Raw genomic sequence first — 17,336 nt, forward strand, 5'->3', positions numbered from 1 at the left:
AGATTATTTTAAAATGAATTCCAAATATTGATTATATTATCACACATTGTACGTATTATTCTGAAAACTAAAAGGAAGGTACAGACAAATTGGGAATGATTTTGGTGTAAAACAGGCTCCTGTTTTTTATTCTCCTTGTATAATATTCCAAGAGTGTTTGGCCCACCTTTTCCAGTAGCTGCCAGATAAACAGGATTTCTTCAACAGCTTTATTTTAGGAATTTCCTCAAGTACCTTTAGGTGTAATGATCATTATATTTGACATCTTTGTCTTATTTATACTACACAAAGAATTTTCCTTTTGACTTTTAACCGAGAAAATACAGAATGAGCACAAAATACTATTAAAAATAATATAAGTTGACATATACCCAACATCAACTTTGTCCGGAAAGTCCAGAATGCCTCCATATATAAAATGCAAGATGACACTCATTTCTGCATGGTTTATGCTGGAGAAAAAAAAAAAAAAAAAGAAAGAAAAAAATACAAATAAAACCATGTCCAGAATAAAACCCACCACACTTTTTAGCCAAAGGAAGTTGCTCAAAAGGCTGATGCATCACCCAGCTGTTCTGTGAATGGAAAGTAAATGGTCTGATAAAATTAAAGCTATTTTCAAGATCACTGCAATGTGAAAATATCTAAATGGACTCACTGAAACTTTATAATACTCTAAATCTTTGAAATTATAAGAAGTCAAAAGCAGACTAATGCTAGTATCTAGATTACTTACACTGATAATATGCAGAAAGGGTTTTTTTTTTCATCATCTCCGAGCTCTTTACTAGTAATAAGTCAATTATTAAGCAACTATATATTTTAAAATTGTTTTATAATGATTATTTTTAATTCTTGATTTCAGGAATATATTTAAGCTTTTCCCACAAAAAAATACATTTAATAGTTTTACTACAAGGCTAAATAGAAATGCTGCATGTCAAGATATTTAGAAAAAAGTCTTTATGCCTAGATTCATATTAAGAAATAGGGAATTTCTACACAGAGTTGTGTTTGCATCCTTGCATCATCCTAGCACCGTAACAGGGAAAGGCACAGAATATCTTATTTTAAATGGTGGACATAATCTCCCAAACAATGCATCATTTGTACTTTTGTATGTACGTCTTCATTTGCAATCTTCAGAACCCACAAGTGCTGTGTACATTAGTGTAAATTGAATATAGTAATGCAGATTGAGCTAACAACCTTTAAAACATTCGATGTGTTTAAGCAACAGACATTGATGACTAAAAACAAAAGGGGAAAAAAAAGGTTGCAACACACTAAGAAGCAAAATCAAGGCAGTTGTCTCTCTATGTATTAGTACACATGACAGCCATAAAATCAGCAAGAAAGGGTTTCCCCACAGTCTTGACAGCTGTTATCTTAGGCAGAATTTTCATGATTTCAGAATAAGCCATATGTACTTTATTTATAAGTGTTTAAAAAGACAGCATGGAAATCTGCACCAAACAGAAAACTGAACTAGAAAATGTAAAATAAATGGCTATGATTCTTAATAACAAATTATGAGACATTGGCACAAGAATATAAAGATTACATACTTCTCAGGAGAAAGCCTCTACTGAAAAGCAGGGATGAAAATTTCTTAGCAAATTAGAAATATGTTACAGAGAGATAAGTGTAAAAACCAGCGTAACTGTTGACTATCGACCTCTAAAACATACTATGCATAGCAAAAAAGCTGAGGAATCAATTAAAATGCTTTGTTTTATAAGGATGAGGAAGTTATAACCAAATCAACAGATAACCTTCCTGATTTTGCAGCAATATTATTACACTGACAGAAAACTACAATTATGACAATACAAGAAAGTATCACTTGGCCAAGCAATTTTATATTAACACAAAGCAATTCTATTTTACAACACTGTAAGGTACATGGTTCTTTCTGAAGAAAGCTGAGTCAGCCAACATCATGCCTGAACTAAACAAGCTACCATTACAAGTATCAGTATTGGTTTGATTTTAAAGAAAATGTAATATATTTCAATTCATTTTTCTGCTACTGACAAGAACTAACCTGGCAGTGCCCAGTTTATTCTGCAAAGTCTTAATATTCATCCTACACTGACAGCTCCCTTATTTTCATCTCTCACGCAGAAATCCATTGCCAACAAGCACACTAGTCAAAACTGTTTTAGTGTATGATGCTGAAATATCATTATTAAACCCCATTAAAAAATGTAATTCTTTATTTGTCTTTACATTGTAAATATACTGTTATTGTACAAGTAGTATACACTGTTCATTCATAATACTTTCCATGACATGTACAACACGAAGTGAGAGAATTGTAAAATAGACTGTGAATACTAGAACATACTCTACAAAAAAGGATTAGTACTCTCGTGCTGTTGAAAAATAATTCTTCCCTACACCATCTGACAATATTAAATACACTACATGCACTGTTTCATACTGAAGTCAAAACAGTACTCAAGAAATGTATCAGGTTGAAGAAAAGTGTCAAGGCAGATTAATCTTCAGAGCTCTATACACAGCAGAGTTGTTAGATATTTGCAGTGATTTTCAGTTGCCCACCTCTGCTCCCACACGACTTGCAAAGACGACACTTACCCTTGAAGAGTGATGTGCTCTTGGGAGCTTTCAGCCCAACTTCCACTCAGCATAGCAGCAAAGTAACTAGATCTGGCACATAAAATAGCCCTGAGACAGAAAAAGTAAACGTAATTCCGCTAGATACAAATACTTATTGTGAGACTCTCTGATAATATTGACTTAAATCTTTGCCCTTTATGCATTAAGGTGTCATCTGTACACTGCTTGACTTTTTTCCCAGTATGCTTGGAATATCAAAATATGCTAAAGAAAAAAAAAACCAAACCACACGGTATTCTATATTCCTAAGTTAAAGCTTGTTTCTAATATGACTTTGACATTCACACTCTAACTTGAAATTGTCTGGCCACTTACCAGCACATCCTAGAAGTCAAACTTGAGACTAACCTATGCTACACCAATATGAGGTGTGTTTCCAGCATTATTTGAGAAGTGCTATCAATTACTTCTGCTTAGACTTATTACCCTTGCATATTTAAAAGGTGTAACTGGCCATGAGGGAGCTAACTGGATTTACTCCTACTTCCCCCAAAGACAATAAAGAAATCCAGACTAGTCTGTGTAGCTCAGTATCTCCACCAGTATCACTGTCTTCAAAAAAAACCAGATGAGAAAACCTTTACAACAGGATCTTCTTAAAGTGGAAGGGCAAAAAGGAAGAGAAGAAAACTGCTTTATAATTTCAGCCTTCCAGATTTACACTAGTTATAGTGTTGGTCTTTATATATCTTACCTAGGCTACTGCAGCTGTAGATAATATTCTCATACATACAATTTTTTCCTGACACTTACTAAGCATCCTATTATTTATAGAATTACTTTATGTCGTGTATTTCCTGTGGCAGAAACAGCAAAGTGTTATATTAGCCATGAGAATCCTTCCCTTTTTATGTATTTGTTGGCTCTTAAAATGTTTCAGAGCCCTCTCATTTTGTGTAGGAAGAAGTAAGATGAGTGCTATTTATGGTCTCTTTTCTAGTCATTATATATTCTGGAATCTCTCATCTCTCTTTCCTCCTCCTGCTTCAGAAGTCTCAGTACTTTAAATTAGGAGCTTCTTGCACATTCCTCCTGTGATTGATCCAGCAATAATAATAATGAAGCTTTTACAGAATGTTTCACATCTCAGTAAAATATGTCCACATGTAAATGGGTATCGCATCACAACTTTGAGTATGTGAAGTTCTGAATATACACAACATCTTGTTTTTATAAGATACAATAACACAATATCATGGAGGTATGAAATACACTATCTCAAATTTTGTCCTCCTCTCCCAAATAAATTTTAGTAATGAACAGGGCTAGATCAAATGCATGGGCATAGTTGAGGTGGATATTTCAAAGACTCATTTTAAATAAGAGAGCTACTCAGTAAAATATGGACAAGTATGTATTACCTAAATACATATTGATAAAATTTTGACATACAAAAACCATGGAGATACCAAATGAATTGGGAGTAAATTTATCTGTGCTTTCCTACTGTCATGGTTTGTGCCACAAGTTTATTACTGAACAAATTGACTTGCTCCACTCGGAGCTCTGTGAGAATCCAACCGAGCACGAGGCAGATGTAACTTGGTGGCTCCCAGAACGCTGCTGCTCCCACTGGGAAGTCTGGTGCAAGTTCATAGGGCTTCACGAGAAAGTAAGAAATACTGAGATAAGTGGGTGGGAGAGGGTAGGGGCTTAAGCTGTCTCCTATTTGAAAACCCCTTAAAATAAATAAATCATAGTGGTGCTTTCACCACAATTATACCTAAAGTTAGATTTCCCTTATTCACTCCTGCTGTTCGCATGATCCAGTACTAAACCAAGCAAATCCTGTGCCTTTTTCAGAACATCCTTGTTTTCTGTATGATTTACTGCCGTATTTTGTGACGCGGGTTAGACGAGATACATTGCTCCAGGCAGTCAGTGGCCTAAATTAAAGAGGCTCTGCCGATGGAATCTTTTTGTTGAGTTTCTTTTTGCATTAAAGTAATTTTTCTCAAAATTATGAACCTGAGAACATGTCTTCCTATAGTGTAGACCAGAAGAAAAAAACATGCCTAACTATTCTACATTCTGGAAATAATTCTGGTTTATCTCCTATTATTTTAAAAGTATATTCCCCCGCCTCCTCTATGACATATCTTCTGTAAAGATATTTGTAATGCCAGTAATACCCCCTCATACTGGTTTTGTCTTGAGAAAATACTAAAAGCAGTGGAGGTTTTTTTACAATCTCTCTCAGTTATTTATATACTCAAAGGAAACAAAATACAAGCTGTCTAGGTTGCTATCTCATTGCAAACAAATTCTTATCAAAGGTACAAGGAATGGTACTGACGCTTTAATTTGCTTTCTGAAGCTACAGAAGTCCAATAAGCCAAAGTTCTTAAATGATCTTGGACCTTAGATCTAATAAAGGCCGCTGACAATCTTTACATGTACATGACTAAAATAATGACAGTAAAATCATTCTGTATGCACGGATTCTGAAGAGCAGAAAAAAATACATAATTACTACTTCAGAAATTTTCTACCTGTATGGTAATTTTGTTCTGAATAGTTTATTAATAGATTTTTTTTTCCGAGAGCACAGATTATTTTTAAAAAGGTTAGCAAAGAAAACTTACACAGTGTTTATATATGAGTATATACGCTCATTATATGAGTTTACAATGGCAATCTTATAAGTGCTATATAAGCAATTGCTTTCACAATAGTTGTAATTAATAAGATAAATAATTTTCATTAGTATCGAAGTATGGCCACTTCTCACCTAAGACCCAAAACCTGGAACTGTTGACAGCTAGATAACAGCACCAGTAATTACTTACTATAGATATACAGTGCCAGCAGCGTTTTATACTAAAAGGATTTTGATTGAAAAACTTTACAGTAAATACTTATGTACCTGTGAGCTTGAAAATCTTTGCCTTCTATGCAAATATTAATATCTGGATAACAGCGCTTCTTGTAGAGCATCATTAAGTCTTCTCCTAACGCAGATGCAGTTTCTAGTTTGGAATTACCTGCAGATGGGGAAAAATAGCTATTTCCACTTTGTCCAGTGTAGACTAGACTACTGACAGTACATAAACAACTTAAAACATTTGACAAGAATCTGACATAATGAGAATTTTTAATATTGCATATCCAAGCTAGAATTTTCCTTGAGAGGTGTTCCACACCTTGCCTTTTTCTTGTTTTAACTTGAGATACCAGAAAATTGACCAGTGCTTCATATTTGATATCTATAGAAGTGCTATAGTTACTCTTTCTTAAGATCATGTAGCCAGTTCATTTATTCTAGAGATCTGGTACCTCTGCATTAAAGAGAAGCAAACCCTGAAGTTGTTGAGGGTCATGCTGTGCTACAAGCTCCTGCCTGAACGCATCTGCTGCTCGATCCCGTCTTACTGACACAGCTGTGGCAGCCAGCGCCTCTGCTGAGATGCAGTTACACACTTCCTCGTGTTACTAATTTCATTCACAGTTGCAGTAGGGATTCTGAAAGATTCTAAAATCCTCATAAAGTAACAGGGGAACTAGTGTAAGTTGCTAGAAAAGGAATGGAGAGATTCTGCTCCGTTGAAGTCCCATGTGGTGAGGCCTCAAGTTTGCTGTATTACACAGAGAAGATGGGACACGATGCTGGTGAACGTGCCTGACGCCTGGCAAGCCCTGTCAGATATATTATGCTACACATTGGCTGGGAGCTGCTCCTGCCAAACTTCTACAGCAATTCCTTTTTATAGAGTGTGAGAGAATGAGGTATACCATAGCAAAGAATAAGCTGTGTTACAACAACAGCTTTAATCTTTGCCTGCATTTTTACATCTGTATAAGTCTTTGGATAATTATTTAAAAGAAGAAAAAAACCCAACCAAACAAAAATAAGCAAACAGAAGTATAATTGCAAAGCTACCTGCAGTGGCTTTGTTGCTTTCTGCATCCACAACTACTTCTGGAATTTTCTCTTCAATACAAGATGAACAAGCAACTTCTTTCTGTGCAGCTCCACTTGAAGTATTCTGATCGATGGGTGTTCTTTTGCCATCTTCAAGACAATTCACATTTGTTTGAGTGTTCTGAAGAGCAGTGATGTTGTTTTCTTGTATTAATTTGGGTTCCAATACTTTTTTCATCATAGCCAGCTCCTCAGCTTCCTTAAGATTTTTATCAGATGAATATACAAGCCTAGAAGATGATGTTAGGTTTACTACTGTAATTTTTCAGTTGATCAAAACAAAAAAAATGACTTTTTTTTTTTTTGTCTAACAAAGTTAATGACCAGAAAACAAAAGCTGGACTCTACAGTGCTTAGTAACTAAAAAGCCCTTTGTGAAACTGTATCTCTGGAAAACTTATTTCTGCAATGCTTAAAAAAGCATAAACAAGCATTATAAGTACAATGTAATATCAGGTTAAAAAGAACAAAGGTTTCTCTCTCTTACATCGACTATAAACATCTACTGGCAAAAGCAGAAGCAAGCTGTATCAGTAATTACAGATGACTGATTTATTAATCTTAGTATGACCGTGAAAAGGCATTTGATTGTCCTTTAATATCATCAAATTTACAAACCCAAAAATATAAAGACCTTCTCACATCAAGGTTACAAGTACAAAACTGTGAGAATGGCATAGTGATATAAATGTATTAGAGATACAAACTGTAATTTCCAAGGAAGTGTTTGAAAGCATTAAAATTTGCAGTTAAGATTACCCAAGAGCTTTCCCTTTGCCCATACAGTAATTCCAGCTTCCCACTTTCCCATCTGTTTCACCAGCTTATTTTTGGCTCAAGATCTGGAAAGGATCACAAAGCCCAGCCTGTGACTGCAAAGTTCTCATATTTATAGAAAGATACTGCACTCCAGCAACTTAATGGAGCCTTAAAAAGTCAATGTGAATAGATAACATGTTTTATCAGTGGTTTCATACCATATAGATGAAGTTAGCAAAGTTTAACAGAAGAGCTACAGTTACTTCGATTTAGCAGACGTGCTTACAGATCTGCATTGAGTCACTCCATGGCAAAGAGGCTTTATTGTTAATACTGGGACCATAGTAATTGGAGTATGTAATTTGAACGCTGTCTCTCTAAAGGGGCAGAGAAAACATACAAAGAAATCATCTTCCTTCCTAAGTCCTGTATTTAAAGGATTGAGTTAGGCAGAATTTTGGTTTTGGTCTGTGTGATACACATTCTCACCAAGAGAGAATGACAAGAAATGAGGATTTGGGGAATAGGAATTTTAATATTTAATTAGATTTTGAAAGCAAGGGCCAGGAAAATGTGTGACAGGTGTAATAAAATTTCACATTGAAAAAGTAAGATTGGTGGACCCTCTTTATGTGGGTTTTTAAGGTTGTTGTACCTGTATGTGCTTTCAGAACTAACCTGTGAACTTGGCCTGTCTATTGCTTGTCATATTTATAGTACTTTCCAACCCGACGTAACAATAGTATGAGGCAAAGACAAGTAACACTGTGCCATATTACTAAGAACGGGACCAGATGTTGCTTGCTGGAGCAGGGATATTTTGCAATTCTTTAGAAAATTCAAGACCATGACTTCCACACATTTTCCCTGTTCACTATGCTTCTCAATACCCAACTTCTGTGTTTTACAGCTCTACGGCAGTAGGACTGAAGAACAGAAATTCAGAGTAGAAACCAAATTAACCTAGAAATTTCAAAATTCCACAGAAGTATTCTGAAGTTTTGTCTTCAAGTTGTTTCTCCACATTAGATCTTCCAAAAAATGTCACTAGAAGTCACATAGAGAGTGGCACTACTAGACAAAATCCGATCATTCTCACCTTATCTCTGCATCTTCAGCAGATGTAAGCAAATACCACAATTACGGAAGTAAACTGGTAACACATACTGAACGTGAAAAACTGCAGGAAGATCCCTGGAGCAAGGGTTTGTTGACAAAAAATTGCCATTCATAACATTGAGGTTAAATTTGCACTGGAACTTATTCTCCGCTCTCTTGCTGCAGAGCTATTGCATATTCAATGTGTAAAGACAGTACAAGTTGACTTTGAGGGAGAAAGAAAATTAGCGGGAACAGATACACTGCTTTGCTATAAATTCATTATTTTAATATTCTTGCTTATTTTCTGCCAGTAACTAAAAAACCATGTCCATAGGGAATCTCATAAGGTAGGCAATGAGGCGGCAATCTCCTGGGAATCCTCAGGGTATTTTCAGATAATCTACATAAGAAACCTCAGGAATGCAATTCTGTTATCACTAGGGCTTGAGTCAATAAAAATGGCATGCTTACTGCAACCAGGAACTCTGTAAATAAAACAAATGGCATGTTGTTGAACCAGAACTAAGTAACTGGTTTCTAGATATGAACAAGTCATTTTATTTGAAATTAACCTTTTCCTGTAAAAATTCAAGGAGCCTTGGTTATTTCAGTAAATGTTTAAAATCCAGCCACAGTCCTGGATTTATTACTTCCAGAAACACGGCAGAACATCTGCATATTAAAGTCCTGCTTAATACAGACTGTAGCTTTCCTGCTTTGAAAGACTCGTGGAGGCATCCATTATTCTGCTTCACAGGCAGCAAGAATGTTTTTAGCATGTTTTACAAATTTTCCTTTATCTCAGTTAAATACCATTAGATGTTCTTTCCAGGATGGAAGATTCTGCAGCTTTCTAAAACCTGTTCTAGAAAACTTTGCTTGGCAACGCCCTTTATTTTATAGGCTCATTTCTAAAGGCAGAGTGAAGTTTTCTGGGCTGTCTTCTGCAGAGTATCAAATGGCACCTTCCTGCATAAATAAAAGCTAGGGAAATCTTTCATCCACAGCAAAATGCAAAATTCTTTGGGAAGTTGCTCAGCCTTAGAGCTGACTTTAAGGCCCACCTGTTTGTATCCACTGCAGATGTGTGACTCCTTGCAGTCTTGAAAACCATGCAGTCTCATTACAACAATCATGCGATTCTCAGAACAGCCACAAAAGCAATACTGACTAGAATCAGTAAGACATTTTTATGTTCACTAAAAATATAAAAAAACACGATCACAAAAAAATCTTAAGATAATAGGTGGGTCAAAACCAATTTTGAGTTATGATCCGCTTCTTTCATCCTTCGAGTCAAGAGGTATGTTTCCTTACTGCGCGCCGAACCCGCTGTCTGCAAGACTGACAAAATCCCAAACAGAAATGGTCTATGCCACTAGTGACCATGGAGACAACACAAATAAGAAGGGAAGTAAGAAAGGGCAGGTTTTATTTTAAAGACATACCATATTTAAAATAATGAGGAACCCATTTTTGTTATTTCCGAGAACACTAAAAGCCACTAAAATTAACACCATTATCACCAAACTTTCCTGAAGGCTGTTAGGACAGTCTCTCCTATTGTCCCAAAGTAGTTGTTAATCAAATAAATAAAATTTCTCAATGATTTAGGCATCCAGCTTTCAAATGCTCCCTAGTGCTGCTTCCACCTGCTCTGGGTGAAAGTTCTTCACTGAGAGCTTGTCTAGAGGACAGTTACCTGCCATCTTCTTACCAACCTTCCCCTTAAAGTTCTCCATATGTGCACACACACGTCACTGATGTCAGTAGAGGCGTGCTTTTGAGTTTTAGACACTTGCTGTTTAAACAGACAGGATCTTGTACATGGCGTTATGGACATGTCGTGTATATGCCCAGATTTGCAGAGCATTAGTAAAGAGATTACAAAGCAGGCCTGAACGAAAGCCATTAACGCCAGGGAAGATTTTTTTTTTTTCTATCTTGCTGGGGTTTTTTTTATCAACTACCAACACAGACTGATTGTTAATGCTGAAGTCTATCAGAAAATCAGAAACTTCTCCATCATAAATACTATGAATAGCATGAAGCTGTCTGCACAAAAGTCCGACACACAAGGAGAGGGGAAAAAGTCTGCTGTGTGATAGTGCCTCAGTTTAATTGCCCCAAAAAAAAGATGCTATGCTAACTTTAGAGGAGATTGACAAAACAGGATGCTCACTTGGTAGTTAAGGAGATAATACAATTAATGAAAACAGACAAATTATGTTTTTCTTTTATTTACAAGTTGTACAGATGCTGTGGGTTCTTTTCAGTAGGAATGCGTGTGGAAAGGAGATAAGGTTGCCATTGCTCGGCACGTGTCCAAAGCCTGTTTTCATCAGAAGAAACAAGCTATCATGGTGAAGGCTTTCTTCCCCTAACAGGAGATACCATAAAAACTAAGCTACCAGCTTCACGTAGTATCTTACTTATTTCCCTCCCACCTTCCTTGCTTAGCAAAGTCTAATTATTCTCAATGACTAGCTTAGCTCATACTTACAACAGCAGCAAACTAACTTGGTGCTGTGGTAATGAACTCAGACCAGAGAACATGGCTGGATAAACAAAAGCCATTCAGTTAAAACAACTTAGCTATTCAGAGGAGACAATTCCTTAATCCCTTAACCTGGGAAATAAACAGTTTGGTTCACAATAATTTGTTCTCAACTTTCTCAGTTTTCACTGTTCACATAAGCCTTTACAGAACATTTTAACTTCCAGAAGTCAGGATTTATTGTTTCACAAAGTTGAAGACAGTCACAGCAAATTTCACATGTTGCCCATATTTATAGGTTGGGGTTTGTTAATTCAGTTTGTTTTGGGAGGGGCAATTTTTTCATCTGTATTGCTGATTCCCTTATGTCTTAATGCAAGGAATAGTTGCTGAGCCGTTAAATGCACTCGGAAGTGCCACAGAAAGCCCCTTTTTGCAGTTAGATTGGTTTCAAGTTACATGAGGCAGTGAAGATACCCCTTGCATGGTAGGGTACACCACATCAACAGGCAGGAGTGATAAGAGGATAAAAAGGAAGGATCATATCAGAGTAAACTGTATAACCCACAAAATCTCAAGAACATGGGAGCCATGCTATTCTTCTGAAATAGTCTGCAATCATTACCCACTGGAGGGGAATGCAGAAGCCTAGATATTAAGGGTAAGATTGCCGAGGCACAAGCATGAAGGAATTCAGCATACATGAGCAGAAGTCATCTTTGTTTCCTCCAAAATAGCCAGTATCCAGTGGGGACTACGGCAATCTAGCCATCAGTAAAAATAATCTCATGCACAAGTTGTTTAACAAAATGCTTCCCTTTCTCACTACTTTGTAATCCAATGTTACGGAACTGTAACTGGAAATTATATTTAAAGAACAAATATTTGCAAACAAGTTGTGTTTTATTTAGTGCAACTGCTTTATGTAAACCTCACATGCAAAAGAAGGTCAAGCTGAAAATAGAGCTAAGCCATCATCTTCTGTAGTGTCAGTCCGAATTCATGTAATTTTAACAGGTAACCCACCTTCTGTCTTGTGTGTTTTGTTTTGGTTTTTTTTTCCCCCTGCAAACAGTAAAGATTCTGACAGACACGAGCAACAATGAGATTGCAAGAGCTGTGACTAAGTGACAGATGAAACCAGAACAATGCTACAGGGTATCTGTTTTATTAATAGCAGTTGCTACCGCCTAAAATTTATTCTACAAAGGAAAGGTGTGCATATAGTCTACAGGAAGAAGTTACTGTCATCATGCTGTCTAGGAGTTTACCTTCAAGAATGTTTTTGTCTGCTCTTAGGCTAGATGTAGCATCTTTCTGCTTCCTGACGGAGAACTATTCAAACATAACATGGTCGAAGCCTTGGCTGGTCTACTTTCAATCAACTGCTGGTGCTGCAAATTAACCCCCATGGCAGTAAACGTCACAATGACAACTGTATTCCTTTGCATTTGATCCGTATTTATTGGTTTTTAACTGGATCTGACTGTCATTAGGTCTTTCTCTGTCCTTCCTTAAATCAGATCCCTTTAATATAAATATCAGGAGACAATGAGAATATTACCTAGATTTTTATTTCTAAAGCTGTATTTTTCTGACCACAAGGGTAAAAATGAGTTTGCCTCTCAAAAGGCAAGATATTGATGATCTAATGATCTGTTACAGACTGCTGTCCTTCAGGGATGCTACGCTGTTCGCTTCTCACGGCAGACTGCAGAACTCTGCTTGAGCAGGCATATCCTGCCATTGACACACTTGCAGTTGTTGACCCTTTTCTAGTTGTGTTACAAAGAGTGACGGAAGGGTGTCAGAGGGCAAAGTCAATATTACCTTAGCTTCATGGGGGAAAAACATAGGGTTAATGCTGTCTACAATATGGATGCTGCTCTTCCTGGTGACCAGCAGTTTCTTGTTGGTGTCCTCGGACAGTGCAAGTACAGGGAGGGAAACACAGCAGTGCTCAGTCATCTATGTCATGCTGAGGCTATCCAGAAAGATCAGCATGAACTTCACCACGTCCTCCATCCTGTTCAAAAATGCTCAGAATATTGGCAAGAGGAGCTGCACAGCCTTCAGCACACAAGTGACATGTAGCCCATATCTCTCCTGATTAAGAGAGACAGAGGCCCAAAGGAAGTACTGAGTCTCACTGAGATGCATGCCAGATATAGCTTGTGAGAACAACAACAACAAAAAAAAATAATCCCTAAATCCCCAAGGAAAGATCACTTTCACTTGGGAAGCTAAAATAAAAGCTGGACACAAACAGGAAAAGGAATGAGACTTTGTTAGAGCTTTGATGAGCTGTAGAACAGAACAGTATTTATAAGCAGAAAACTTGGAACTTCTGTAGAAGACTACAACTTTATCTCAAGAGCTCAACTGCAGCTACAGGTCTTTGTTACAACTCATCACAATTCATACACTCCAAGAACTAGGAGAGCTTTAGGCAACCTCAAGCTGTAATTTAAGGCATTGGTTTGGATTTGCAAAGATCTAATTCATTTGCATCTTAGCAGTAAGAAATGACCAAGATTCAGTAGCCACTGATATTAACAGAAGTCATCAGTCCAACAATGAAATTAGGCTTTTTTCAACCAAAGCTGCATCCTTTCCTTGGTCCAAAGTAGTTCACTGTGGTCAAACTCCACCGTGTTCTGTGACACACATTTTCACAACATTTGCTAGCTTAGGGGATTCAAGCAGCACTGAAGACTAAGTTAAGAAAAAACAACCTTCTTGCAAAATGCACTTCATGCTTAGCCTAGAATATATGGGGAGGTTCATCTCAAGAATCTAAACTCACACTGAAAAGACAGGAGGTTTACAGTTAGATGAGCTGTTTAGAATTTAAAGGTGGTTTTCAATACCATGCTTTTTGGAGAACATGTAGGAGTCTGGCGATCATTACCTGCCTTCAGCAAACACAGACAAAATTGAAAGCAAGTATCAATGAACTGTAGGCATATTAAGTGCTTATGTAAGGAAATAAAAGAAATTATATAACAGTAGATAAGTAATTATTCCCAATACTTATTTCCTGCGTTTCCTAATTAAATTAATTTGGAATCTTTTAAATTTGTGTTATCATGCTTCTGCATGAAAATCTGCTGTACCACCACTTACGTGAATGTGAAGCAAATTAACAAAATGGAAGTAATAATGGAGTTCAGAAAAATATGAGACAAAACCCATGCTGTTTTGCTTCCTACCACTTGTTTTGCTAATGCTTCTGCCAGACTTTGACAGTAACCCAACAAATGCCAGTTTATCAGCCTGTTCCACAATGATTCTGTCTTTTAGATATTACTCTCAGTTAAAAAGTTCCTTCAAAGTTCCTTCATAGTTATTATAACTTCAGTAACCTGAAGACTTATTTTTTAGCCACTTGCTGCATTATTTACAAATTTAAGGAGAGAATGAGTGAAACCAGGAGGGAGAGGTCAGCCTAGGTTATATTTTAGGCACCAAACTTTAAAACTGCAACACCTTGCCCTTCCTCTTGCCAGCACTCTAAAAAGCTTGCAAGGGCATACATTTCTAGGTACATCCTGAATTCATCTGAAATCCCAGAGTGCCACCACTCTGCTCCTGCACATGCCCCAAAGTGCTGATGGGCTCCAACATCAGCCCTATTTCATAGAAAGCAGGTGGCACCACCACAGCTCCGCTAGAGAAAAGCAAGTGCTGCCCAGTTCTTTGAAAGAAGGATTAGAGGCACTCGGGCAAGGAGGATTGCAAGGTCTGGTGGGGGCACCAGCCAACACCCCTGTTGTACTCACCGAAGGTCTGGAGCAAGATGAGCGAGATGTCAGATACAGGCTAATGGCTGGCAATGGGAAAACACGCCGGCCCTTGCACCATTCCCGGGGAGGAGCCAGCCCCCACGCTGCACCAACAGTGCGGCACCTCGCTCTGGGCCCCTGGTTCCGTGGGAAAGCTGTGCTGTCTTTTGCCTAGCCCGTGGTCTCTAGGACTTCAGTGATGACCACACGGTTTCTAACTTGATTCATCTTTATCTAACTTGATGAAGTCCTCCTAGGTTTCCAAATCTGTAACTTTTTTTTAACATGACACTGGAGTGGACTTACTTTGTTGGTTTTTATCAGGTAATCCTGCTAACAAGGGTATTAGCAAGCACAGACAATTTAAAAGGATACATTTGGGATTTTTGCTGCTTTTTCTCTTGTTCTATTACAAAGCCTTTACATACCATACAAAACCACACTACGGTGGAGAGTATACCCATGTGCTGCTGTCTGCAGAGGGACGGAGGCAGAGGAAAATAAGTTACAGGAGACGCCGCAGGAAGGCTATGAAGATGCTGCTTTGAATAGGAAAGCTTTAAAACAAGTGTTAACACCAGGAAAAACAGAAGAGGAAGGCCACAGGAGGGGCAGCGCTGCACCAGCCCATCAGCCCGAGCCTGCTGCCCCGGCGCCCCCGCCCGCCGCTCACTCACCGCAGGAATCGCCGCAGCTCGGCGGGCCCCACGCCGTCCAGCCGCAGCACCTGCCGGGCCGGCCGCCCCCTGCCCAGCTCGGCGAAGAGCCGCGGCGCCCGCGCCAGCAGCACCGCCCGGTGCGCCCGTAACTCCGCGTCGCCCACACGGATGGTCACGTCGGAGCGCGTCCCCTCCGCCAGCAACCTGCGGGAACGGACCGTTACCGTCGCCTCCCCGCCGGGAGCCGCCCCCCGACCGCCCGGCACCCACCTGCCGAGGTCCTGCCGGAGCTGCTCGGCCAGCGCCTCCTTCAGCCGCTGCCGCTCCACCGCCGCCGGGCCGGGGCCCTTCGGCGCGGCGCCGCGGCGCGCCATGTGCCGCCAGCCAGCAGGGACGCGGGGCGGGGACTGACGGACGGTCCCTTGCCGCCGCCGCCGCCGCGGCGCCCCGCCGTACTCACGAAACAACCGGGGCAGCGCGCGTCGCGGCGAGCGGCGCTTTCCTTCCCGCCACCGGCAGCCCCGTGAGCGCAGCACTGCGCGCACAACGACACACCGGCTCCGCGCCGTGGGCTCCGCGCCGTGGGCTGCGCGCCGGCCCCGCGCCCGCTCGGGGGGCGTGCCCAGCAGTGGCCTCCACCAATGGGGGCCAGCGGCGCTCCTCCTTGCCCCGCCCTTCCCCGCGGGCCCCCCGGCGGGGGTGGGAAGGCCCGGTCCCCTGCGGCAGGGGGCGGTACCGCCCTGCGGGGGGCGGGGCGGGCAGGACGGGCCTTCCGGGCCGGCCCCGCCCAGCGCCGGCTGCCGCCGAGAGGGCGCCCTCTGCCGGTCGCAGGGCGAGCCCCGGCGCCCCCGCCCCGGTGCCGGCCCGTCGGTGCGCGCCGCCCCTTCCGAAAGGGAGAGTTGCGATCGTACGTAATCGGTGCCTGCCGTGCCCGGGACGGCAGCGCCGGCTGTTTTAAAAGCAGAGTCTGGCTGTCGGTTATTGCCCGTCACACTCCTCGCGGAGGACAGGGGCGCCAGGGCCGTGGCGCGCAGCTCTGCGCCGCCGGGCTGGCGGCCGGAAGGCCCCTGCGAGCCGGTGCTCCTCAGGGAAAAACACACTGCCCAGTGCCAGCTTTCTTGACAAGAAACCGAACTGCTGCATAGGTGATAAGTCGCCCTACAACACCCTTTGGGGACAACTTCCAAGTACAAGCAGCCTGTAACCATTCGAGTTGATAAATGCTGACAATTTCCAAGGGGAAATTATCCTTGAAAGCCAGGTACCATATCCACAGATGGAAAGGGTGAGATCAAGACCATTACCACAACACTGAGGGGACTCTCGCTCAGATTTTGTGAAGTGCACGAGAGGAAGCAGATCGCCGCCGCCAGCTCATCCCTGGCTGAGAGCAGCCGCGGCCACTTCACTGCGGGGAGGACCTGCTCGGGAGACCCTGGCTCAAACGAGATGACCCAGGCGGCACAATGGGACTTGCTGGGACTCCTCAGTAACTGTCAGCTGTCGTCTACTTGGTGTGGTCAGTTGTTTCAGGCCCACCTGGCTCCACTGCCTCCCCCGATGGGTCCTGGTCGGTCCTCACCTGTTCCCAGGGCACTGCACTCGCTCTGCGGGCGCAGAGGGAGCCTTTGGAAATCGTGTAGGCAGGTGACTCACCTCTTCTGGGAACTTGCGCTTTTTGTGCTGCTTTTTTCTTTGTAGTTGTCCTACAGTTTTCTTCTCCTCTGCCATCGCATGCAAGTTAATTCTACCCTCTGTTTCCATAATCACTGTGTCTCTTCCTCCTATAAACACAGGAACTTGGCAGCAGTTCTTGGAGACAAGAACAGTAGTTCCTAACATAGGAAGGACAATGCCAACAATGAGGCATTATTTCCAAGAAACTACAACAATCGCAACATGAAGAAGGCTGCACAGTGGACAGACACTTCAGCTACTGAAACTCAGTCCTTAGCTTCAGTAAGAAA

At 40.8% G+C, this 17,336-nt stretch overlaps 1 protein-coding gene across 1 annotated transcript in view; it reads right to left on the minus strand.

The window, feature by feature from the left end:
- The window catches only part of BTBD8 (BTB domain containing 8), a 42,052-nt gene extending 26,120 nt beyond the window's left edge, over positions 1-15,932 (minus strand). Inside the window, 6 exon segments of the mRNA XM_065656169.1 lie at positions 372-452; positions 2,605-2,694; positions 5,513-5,630; positions 6,527-6,798; positions 15,388-15,573; positions 15,640-15,932. Of these exon segments, the coding sequence (XP_065512241.1) occupies positions 372-452; positions 2,605-2,694; positions 5,513-5,630; positions 6,527-6,798; positions 15,388-15,573; positions 15,640-15,743 (851 nt within the window). The 5' untranslated portion in view covers positions 15,744-15,932.
- Between the last annotated feature and the right edge of the window lie 1,404 nt (positions 15,933-17,336).

Source organism: Caloenas nicobarica, chromosome Z (assembly GCF_036013445.1).
Source record: "Caloenas nicobarica isolate bCalNic1 chromosome Z, bCalNic1.hap1, whole genome shotgun sequence".
In the NCBI taxonomy this organism is placed as follows: Eukaryota; Metazoa; Chordata; class Aves; order Columbiformes; family Columbidae; genus Caloenas; species Caloenas nicobarica.